At 36.5% G+C, this 11705-nt stretch overlaps 1 protein-coding gene across 1 annotated transcript; it reads left to right on the top strand.

The window, feature by feature from the left end:
- Positions 1–10263, top strand: ap1s3a (adaptor related protein complex 1 subunit sigma 3a; the record flags this gene model as incomplete). The annotated part of the gene is made up of 4 exons (XM_079822681.1): positions 1–179; positions 3118–3226; positions 3453–3590; positions 10228–10263. The coding sequence occupies 4 exons, from the start codon at positions 1–3 to the stop codon at positions 10261–10263; spliced, it is 462 nt and encodes a 153-aa protein (XP_079678807.1).
- Between the last annotated feature and the right edge of the window lie 1442 nt (positions 10264–11705).

Raw genomic sequence — 11705 nt, 5'->3', positions numbered from 1 at the left:
ATGCGTTTCCTGCTGCTGTTCAGCCGTCAGGGGAAGCTGCGGCTGCAGAAATGGTTCACGGCTCTCAGCGATCGTGACAAGAAGAAGATCATAAGAGACGTCACGCAAACGGTGCTGGCGCGGCCGCCGAAGGCCTGCAACTTCCTGCAGTGGAGGGATCTGAAGATCGTCTACAGGAGGTCAGAGGTCACCTTCTTATCTCATGTTACAATGCTTTCTGTAACTTTCCAGCTCGCCCATAGAATAATTGAACGCAACCTTTGAGCCAAGTTAATGATCAGCCATCAGGCCCTAAAGCATCGTGCTGCTGCGAGTGTGTGTTTCAGATCTTCGCACATGATTAAAGTATAGTATTTCAGCAGCTCAGTCTGAAGATGCTAACATCAAACATCCAGTGCATTAGCTGAACTTTGAGCTGCACTTGCACACAATGCATCAGTGTTGTTGCAGTTCTGTACTTATGCTTTACTGAGATATATCCAGCCACAGACCCGGAAGTTAGGGGCGGGGCTTAAACAGTCATAGTTGCGCTACCCACACACGTGATTTCAAGCTGTTTTCGCATGGATTGTGTCATATAATCATATAATAAGCATATCATGATGTACAATGATACAAATTTTAAAACATAGCCTTTGATCATGCTTAATGTCAATGAATGGATACAAACACAGTAGCTTACTTCATGGATACAGGCTACAACTAAACACCGTTTTAGAAGGGTAAGATTTTTAAATGTTTTTAAAGAAATCTCTTCTGCTCACCAAGGCTGCATTTATGTTATTAAAATACCCCAAAAAAATAAAACGTAATTTATCAAATGTGATAGAAAGCTGAATGTTCAGCATCATTACTCCAGTCTTCAGTGTCACATGACCCTTTAGAAATCATTCTCATGATCATTTGCTGCTCAAGAAACACTTATGATTATTATCAATGTTGAATTTTTGTTTCTCCAAAATAACAGTTTTTATCTGATCTCAGGAGTAAATTGCATACATTCAAATAGAAAACAGTTATTTTAAATTGTAAAAATATTTCACAATATGTATCTATTTCTTTAAAAACATTACAAAATCTTATTGGTCTGAAACTTTTGATCGGTATAGTGTAGCCTATGTTAGTATTATTTCCTTCACATTCATGTTACAAATAATACTGACACAAAGTATGAGGAGATTTAATGTTAATGGACACTATAGTTTACTGTTACTTCAACGGCAACTTTTTTAATTATTTTAAAAATATATTAAATGTGTAACATGTAAAGTGTTTCCCATTTGACTGCATATTCAATCGTATTATTTCCTTCATGTTCATGTTGTTACAAATAATACACAGAGAATGTGACATATTTCACATTTTCAAATAAAAATAACAATTTAAAACAAGGAACAATTGAAACGTGTTTCTCTGAATGAAAACAAAGAGGACATTTATAAAGTATTTCTAAAATAAAAAAATAAAAAAAACATACAAACAACAAATAATCATCTTAAAACATAAAAACTGAGCCCATATCATGGCGTTTCTGCAGAAAGACTTTTGCTTGAAAATGAAATGAATACTTTTTATTAATTAATAAGTATTTATTATTAAGACAAATAATATCTTTTGACAAATGCAAAAAAGCTTTACTGATAAAACATGAAAGACGTGAACTGATCAATATATTCTCCTTCATGCTTCTTTTGTTAAATGTCTCATTGGCTTAAATGTGATCAGAAAAGTGACTTTATTTAAAAGTATTGTTGTTAAATATTGAATCCGATTAAAATCTGCTGTGAAAACAGTGTGAAAATAACGTATATGGGTAGCGCCGCTCACTTCCGATTCTGTGGATGCGGTTCTGAAACTGTTGTGCTACAGCTGGATACTACTGACTTTACTACATACTTTGCATAGTAGAAGTAGACACTGACAAATAACGGTTGCTAATGTGTTTGTTGGCCTTTAAACAGAAATGGCGATAGTCTTTTCTTCCCTATTGTGACGTATGTCTTCCACAAAATTGGGCGGGACTTGATATTGCCCATGGGGAATTGATTGGATGGTTGTGCTTTGCTATTGGTCGATCTCATTTGAGTGACTATGGAAGGATATCGCGGACAATTTTCAAAAGGAATTGCAAATTGTATTTGGAATTGTTTTCAATTTGTGGACGCATAAAATGTGACGACATAATCCAAACGCAATTGCAAAACGCACAAAGACTGCCAAATTTCAAATGGAAAAGCAAAGTCTGTTTGCAATTGAATTTACAATGTCTTACAAGTTATGACCCTGCCATTTTGGAATAGTAATAGAAAATCACGGATTGTTTTCATGTAAATTGTAAGTTTATCTGCTTCAAGAACAGCGCCGTTATTACCTCACTAGTGAGAAATGTCTTGTAGCTTTTTTAAGTTGTTTAACTATTTTACTGATAATATCATCAGAGCAGCGTTGACAACATGTTTCTGTGCGAGTGTGTGTCCGTACTGTGTGTGTGTGTGTTTGAGTGGGAGAGAGAATGTGTGCTTTCCGTACATAAAACTTAATTTTGTGGCAAAACATGGAAATATTTTGTGATTTGTATCCTATTGTTCACTATACTTATTTGTTTGTTCAGTGTCGTTGTGAGTTTTGGTTCTTTTGCTGTTGTCGCTGTAAGAAGCTGAAATCATGTGGCGGAGTGATATGGAACGGTGATCCGGTCAAAACCAGCTGGAACTACTTTAGCCGTGCGCTTCCCTGGATATAATTGCACACCTTAGAACATTCGCCAACCAATCAGATTCAAGCATTCAACAGCCCCGCAGAGTAAATCATTTATAATAATTACTGCAATATTCCATAAAGAAACAAGAATTGTCAGTTTTGATTTCATGGTGACTTTAAGTTCATGTGGTGCCATATAAGAGCCTTTACTTGAAAAGCAAAACAAACTCAAGAACCCGAGAGGACCATTGAAAAATGTGTATTTTTAAGAGTGTACTGATCCCGGATCAGCCTATGATTGTGTGTGTGTTGTATGTGAAAACATCGTAGAGTCACCTCTGTGAAACCCAGTGACATTGCAATCAGTGTTTTATGCTCTCAGAGAGCTTACCTTGACCTCTGACCTCTGTCCTGCAGGTATGCGAGTCTGTATTTCTGCTGTGGTTTGGAGCAAGAGGACAACGAGCTGCTCACGCTGGAGCTTCTGCACAGATACGTCGAGCTGCTGGATCAGTACTTCGGCAATGTAAGGTTTAGGGTCAGAAATTAACACTTTTATGCAGCGAGGATGCATTAAATTGATGAAAAGTGACATTTCTAAGAATCCTGAAAAAATGTATCACAGTTTTCACAAAACTATGAAGCTGTTTTATTGGTAATTCATTGATAGTAATACGAAATGTGTCAAATTAGCATATCAGAATGATTTCTGAAGGATCATGTGTGTGTGTGTGTGTGTGTGTTTGTTGCAGGTGTGTGAACTAGACATCATTTTTAACTTTGAGAAGGCTTACTTTATCCTGGATGAGTTTGTCATTGGTGGAGAGGTGCAGGAAACATCCAAAGCATCTGTGGCCAAATCAATGGAGGAGGCAGATTCTCTTCAGGAGGTGAAACACACACACACACACACACACACACACACACACACACACACACACACACACACACACACACACACACACACACACACACACACACACACACACACACACACACACACACACACACACACACCATGGCAAGCCGTTTTAACAATTAGATACTAGTACTTTTTTCGATAGTGACTAGTAACAATTATTTTGTTACTAGTAACCCATTTCAAATGTTTGCCATTGACTTCTATGGGGATCTGTCATTCAGAAATCAACTATTCATTTCTGACTAGTATGAATTATAATTGTGACTAGTACATATTTATTAGATACTATCAGTTATTTTTTAGATCAGTGTTTCCCAACCACAAATGTGCTCATAGCTGAATTACATTAGTTTAAATAAACCTAAAACTACAAATTTTACAGTCTTTGCAAGAAAAAACATTTCTGGAATAGGCCTACAGCTGAATTGTGGGCACAGAAACACTAGAAAATGTTCAGTCTACAGTATTTCCCACAGATTAGAACCCAATTTGTGGTGGCGGGTGGGCGGGCGGGAGTTGAGGGGGGTATTTGGGGGGTATTTGGGGTTGGTGATTGGCACAAATATCGATTACGATCTCAATTCAGTATCAATTCATATAGCCTACTGGTACATACTGTATAAGGAAAAATAAGTTTGCCTTTTTAGCACCATTTTAAACTTTTCTTGGGTTAAATTATATTTGCTTGCATTCATTAATATTCACTTGTGTGTTATGCTTATATAAGTATCATTAAAAATATTATGATGTGAGTTATTAACATTTTTAAATTTTCACATTTAACCCTTGTGTTATGTTGCGGGTCAATTTGACCCGTTTGGATTTTTAAGTTGTCAGAAATATCAGATAACCTATGTTTTTTTTCTTTAAATTTTGTGACTTTTTCTCATTTAGGGTCATGAACATGCATGCAAAGTTTCAACATGCTGATGTGTTTTGACATATACACACAAAAGTACTGTTACGTTCGTGATGTTCACGGGTCAATTTGACCCTCATATTTTAATGTTCTAAGGCAATTGTAGAGACCCAAAATAATAACATTTCTTGGTTATATTTTGTTATTTTAGTTTTTTACTAACCTATGAAGCTAAAAAAAATAGCTTTTCCCCATTTTTTCAATACAGAAATATTTTTTATATGTCACAAATGGTAAAAATGAGCTATAATTAATTTTTTCAATCTATCTGAAATACTATCTAACCTACATTGTTTTTCTTGAAATTGTGTGACCTTTTCTCATTTAGGGTCATTAACATGCATGCAAAGTTTCAACATGCTGATGCGTTGTGAAATGTGCATATCAAAATTTTATACACTCTTGTTGTTTGTGGGTCAATTTGACCCGTATAGGACAGCTATTCAAAAGCAGCTGTACAGACACAAAATACAAAACACTTTGTGCATCTCAGAGCTCTTCAACTATTAACAACTTCATGAAGCAGTGTTTTGAAATCAGCCATCACTGTATAAGTTGTAAAAGTGAAGTTTAAACAAGTTCATAAACTTCTATAACATGAAAATATATAACAAATATACATTTTTATATTTTATATAAAATATACATTTTACAAAACATGTTCAATTCTAAAACCTCAAGAAAATCAAAGCTAAATATCTGAACAAATTCTGTACCAAATTTTAGCTTGATATCTCAACAAAAAAAATGTTTTTGTGCGCAGTACCAACGTTTTCCACTAGATGACATGTAGACTCTTCGATTTCCATATATGGTTTGAGTGATCTGAACGTTATATTTTCATACTTTTCAAAATATCTATGAAGTAGACATTCTATTCAGAAGTAGTTTGGGCAGTAATGTTAATATTTGATTTGAATTCAATTTCTAAAATGCATATAAAAAAAACATATGGAAAGAGTCAAAACGTGCGTTATAGTTTGGTACCGCATCACAAATGACGAATCTATCGCTATTTATCTATTGCTCTGTCATCTCTTTTGAAAATCAGTCGCCAAATAGGAAAATTAGAGTCTGAAAGCTTTAAAATGCTATATAGTTGGTCAAGATTACTTTAGGTTTAGACTAAGATATTATTTTTCTAAATGTATAAAGGCAAGTGTCCTAAGGGCCAATCTTAAAAATAAAAATAAAAATGGTTAAAAGTATTTTTATAAATCGTAAATTCAGATATTTATTCTTTGTAAAGTGTGAAAAGTATTGATATTAAAAGTGAATTGTTTGTACCTGATTGTATGTGTTTTTTCATAGTGTGATTTTTGGGGAATTGTATTGAATCCAATTAGGGTCAATTTGACCTGGACCATAACGAGTGTAACCAGAAATCGAACAGTGCACGAGGGTTAAAGAAATCCAGAAAAATCTAAACCTAAAAATAAGTAAGCAGTTATGATCTGCAATACTTTTTTGAGCAACTAGAATATATATTTATTAAAGAGCCAAACAGGCACCTAGGTGGGTAAACCATGGCATTACAAATGAAATGTATTATGTTTCCAGCCACAAAATGACTCTAATTTGCCTCTTTGCATTGGAATTCTCTATTTTAACCTTAATTACACTAATTGTAATATAAATAAGAAAAATATTTTAATTAATGAAATGGTCATTCATTAATGGACCATAATTATTGCACCAATAGTAGGCCTATTTAGTACCAAAAGATCTCCTCAAAATATTCAAGAAATATTATTAAACTAAAAGATAGAACATTTATTTAATTGAAAAATAGTTAAGGTGTATGGTCACATTTGACCACCAATGAGTGAGGGTGACAAATTAATAAGGAATACCTGAGGGCTAAATACAAGAAAAACATTAACATTAATGTTCACAATATTGCATCTCCAGCACTCTCCATAATAAAATGATACTGTAAATGTGGTTGACGTAATAATCAATGCACACTCTGCTGTACTGTTTACCAAAACTTGCTGCAAATACCTGTATAGTGAAGCTGTTGTATATCCGCTTAAGTCACTCAAATGTATTGGTATTGAGCAGGTATTGACACAGCGCTAGAAGTATTGAGAACTCGATGAACCACGTGACCACGCGCGCCGCCGCGACTTTTTTTCAACGCCTCTGGCTTTAACTGTTATGCCACATTAGCGCCAAAACGCTATTTATTGTTTGAATTTCGTTTTAAAATTCTAAAAGCTTAGACTTTGTTTCATATCAAAAGTTGGTTTGGCAATTTGAGAGCAAGAGACACGCGTGAGTGACAGAGAGACGGGGGGAGAGCACAGGGAAAGGAAATGCAGCTGAACGAATACGCTGCGTGTTTTGAATAACGACACGCAATATGTGGCGGCCGGTGTTGATTCTGTGATTCCCACTTTCAATACATTTTGATAACATGATAGTTGATAGTTTTAGGGGGGCTGGCATGACAGACAAAAAAAAGGGTCTAGAACCGCCCCTGCGCTAGGGGTGTAACGGTACAGATTGCTCACGGTTCGGTTTGTATCACGGTTTTAGGTTCACGGTTTCGGTACGGTTCAGTATTTGCTATGTTCAGGGAAAAAAGGGACTACTGTCGAATAAAAATAAAGAAAATAATAAGAACAAATAATTTAAATACAAGCAGCAGCACAAATAAATACTATTGAGCAAAGATACTAATAAAATAAACTATGCTTTTCAGTTTTTCAGGTTTTTCAGGTACGTCTAACATTAGTTTTCAGGTACAGAAATTGATCAAATGTAAAATAACATTGCATATTTGACTGTATAAATTAAAGATTAATCCTATTAAACTTACAAAAGCTATTCAATCAAGAGCAGTGAGTGATGTCCTTGTCTTTTGTTGTTTGACATTAAACAGACAGCTGTAAAGGCTACTGCCCCTTTAAGACCTAATGCTCGGATATGCGTCGTCTTTCTCGACTGTATAAAGTTTACTTAAGGCATATACAGACTATGTCTGCTAGAATACTCATCAAGATGGACATGTTGACATACTTTTTGTCTGATTTTGTCCATTCAAGAGCAAGACTTGAAAGAGAACTCATTATTTGCGCGCTGTGAGACGTGTGCGCGCTGTCGGATGAGTGCACAGAGACACATTTTCTCACAGCGTGCGCGACTTCTCATTCGCGTCTTCTGGCTCTACTACACCCGGGTGATGACGGCGAAAATGACTGGTCATATTCGAACATACGGCAGCACTCGCATGCATTGAACAAAGTTTACAAAGAGAGAATTATATAAAATAAAAATAAAAAAAATATATATATATATATCTATATATTTGAAGAACTTTTACACGGCATCCCTGCTCTCGTCAGATGGCACCCCGGTTGGGAAACACTGTTTTAGATACTAGTATCTATTGCTAGATACTACTTATTCAATAGATACTAGTACTTATTCATTAGTTTACTGCTTTTTTACTCATCTTATGTTATGACTAGTCAGAATGGCCCCTGTAGAGTTCGATTAAAAATCTTACTAGTAACACTTGGAGTAAGTACTAGTGTCTATTTAATAGGTACTAGTATCTAAAGAATGAGTACCAGTATCTAAAAAACAAGTATCTAATGCAGTGGCTCTCAAAGTGTGGTATGAGTAAACTCACTAAATAAATTTATGTTAAAATACATACATTTTAATTGAATCTTTATTTGAGTACATATTTTTTTTATTTTTTTTTTTTTTTACATTTAAGTACAGTACAGTTTTAATTTAACTTTACAACACATTTTAATTTAATCATTATTGTATTAACCTGTATGTAAGCACAGTGTATTTACAATGTTAATGTGGCTGACAACAATAATTATTCTTATTAGGAATAAACTGCCTCGTTTTTGAACTGTCCAGAGCTGTAGTCGAATAGTTAGGCCTATACGCTACTGTATTTCAATGTTGGTCATTATGGTGGTACTTAGAGAGCCAAATATATTCTGAGGTGGTACTTGGTATAAAAAGTACTTGGTATAAAAAGTTTGAGAACCACTGATCTAATGAATACTAGTATGTTTTAAAAAGGTACTAGTATCTAATGGATAAGTACTAGTAGCATGTAAATAGATACTAGTACGTTTTAAGGATTAAATGTTAAAACTGCTTGCTATACACACACACATACGCACGCACACACACACATACACACACACAGACAAAAAAAAAACACACATGTGCACACACAGACCCACACACTCACACACACACACACACATAGGCACACACACATAGGCACACACACACACACACACACACACACACACACACACACACACACACACACACACACACACACACACACACACACACACACACACACACACACACACACACACACACACACACACACACACACACTCACACACATAGGCACACACAGACACACACTCAGACACATATGCACACACAGACACACACTCACACACATAGGCACACACACACACACACACACACACACACACTCACACACATATGAACACACAGACACACACTCACACACACTCATAGGCACACACATAGGCACACACACACACACACACACACACACACACACACACTCAAACACTCACACACATAGGCACACACAGACACACACTCAGACGCATATGCACACACAGACACACACTCACACACATAGGCACACACACACTCAAACACTCACACACATAGGCACACACAGCCACACACTCAGACACATATGCACACAGACACACACTCACACACATAGGCACACACACACACACACACACACACACACACACACACACACACACACACACACACACACACACACACACACACACACACACACACACACACACACACACACACACACACACACACACACACACACACACACACACACACACACACACACACACACACACACTCAAACACTCACACACATAGGCACACACAGACACACACTCAGACACATATGCACACACAGACAAGCACTCACACACATAGGCACACACAGACACACTCACACACATACGCACACACACATAGACACAAACAAACACACATGTGCACACAGACACACACACACACACACACACACACACACACACACACACTCACACACATAGGCACACACACACACACACACACACACACACACACACTCACACTCACACTCACACACACACACACACACACACACACACACACACACTCACACACATAGGCACACACACACTCACACTCACACTCACACTCACACACACACACACACACACACACACACACACACACACACACACACACACACACACACACACACACACACACACACACACACACACACACTCACACACATAGGCACACACACACACACACACACACTCTCACACTCACACACATAGACACACACTCAAACACTGACACACAAACAAACTCCCACACACTGACGCACAGACACAAACAAACACACACTCACACACAGAGACAAACTGTTGTTGCCCCCACACACACACAAACAAACACTTTTGATGAGATGGTGATTCATCACATTTTCACAGCTGTTGTTACAGAACCTGATCTCGTCTGCTTGACCGAATAAATGATTACAGATGAATATGAAAACATCATGAATGTATTTAACTCTTACAGTGGATAACTAAGAGACATTGTGTTTTGTGTTTATTTTTGACAGACAATGGAGGAGTATATAAACAAACCCACATACTGAAGGATCTTCAGATAATCACAGCCATCACCTCAGCCTTCAGACAGACACACACACACACACACACACACACACACACACACACACACACACACACACACACACACACACACACACACACACACACACACACACACACACACACACACACACACACACACACACACACACACACACACAACAATAACTACTTCTGAATGTGTTTAATTATGTTTCCAGTCAAAGCCACTACACTCATACAGCAACACTTTGCTTTATTCAGCATCTCCACTTTTGATTATAGGAGTTTATTAACAAACACACAAACTGTTATTGGATGTAGACGATTAGAGATGGAGACATGCGATCATGTACACTAGCATTCAAAATGTTGGGGTCAGTAAGATTTTTATTAAAGTAATTCATACTTTTATTTAGCAAGGATGCATTCAATTGATCAAAGATTACATGTATAATGTTACAAAAGATTTCTGTTTCAAATAATCGCCATTTTATTGAACTTTCAGTTCATCAAAGAATCTTGAAAATGTATCAAATCCTCATATTAGACTGATTTCTGCAGGATCATGTGACACTGAAGACTGCGGTAATGATTCTGAACATTCAGCTTTGATCACAGGAATAAATTACAGTTTAAAAAATATATTCACATAAAAAAACAGCTATTTTAAATTGTAATAATATTTTACAATATTAACGTCTTTAGTGTATTTTTGATCAAATAAATGCAGTCTTGATGAGCACTTTAAGAACATTAGAAAACTAAACCGACCCCATACTTTTTAACCTTTTGCCCACTGTGACATGAACCCTCAGGTTTTGCTTGGACTGGACAAACTATGGACCCGAATATGTAATTATTCTTTTTTTTTTCTTTTTTTAAATAAATATAAAAATGCGAATAATAATAATTTAGTTTTTTTGAGAATGTATGTATGTAGGGATGTCACGTGAGGAAATTTTCACGCGGTATGCGTTATGTAGCCACGCCCCTTCTCGGCGCTGCCCTCGTGTTCTGTTTTCCGGTTTGCCTTTCCACAGCATGAAGGTAACGGATCTTATGGATTTATGAATGAACCGCTTTGATTGAAATCTTCCCGGTTTGCTGACATTTGTCATGACATCCGCTTCAAATATTACAAGGCTCTTGATAACTCTCGTTAACGCTATATTAAGTAAATCGACGTAATCACCAGCTAATTACTTAGGCCTACATGATCAGGGAGCCGCTATCAAAATGCAGGTAAGTTATTGAAATAACTTTTTTTTTATTAATTATATAGATCAGTGTACTGGCCACATACATTTTTACAAGACAATAGGCTATTTATCAATGAGTTCTCTGGATCTGTTAGTCTAACTCAGTTAATTAGCTAGGTTTGATTGACGGTTTGGCATGATCTCGGATTGTTTGGTTCTTCGACGCTCATCCTGGACTTGCTGTC

The sequence above is a fragment of the Gobio gobio genome (assembly GCF_949357685.1).
Source record: "Gobio gobio genome assembly, chromosome: 8".
Lineage (NCBI taxonomy): Eukaryota > Metazoa > Chordata > Actinopteri > Cypriniformes > Gobionidae > Gobio > Gobio gobio.
Note: the sequence above shows the minus strand (reverse complement) of the source record. Positions and strands in the feature narration are given on the sequence as shown.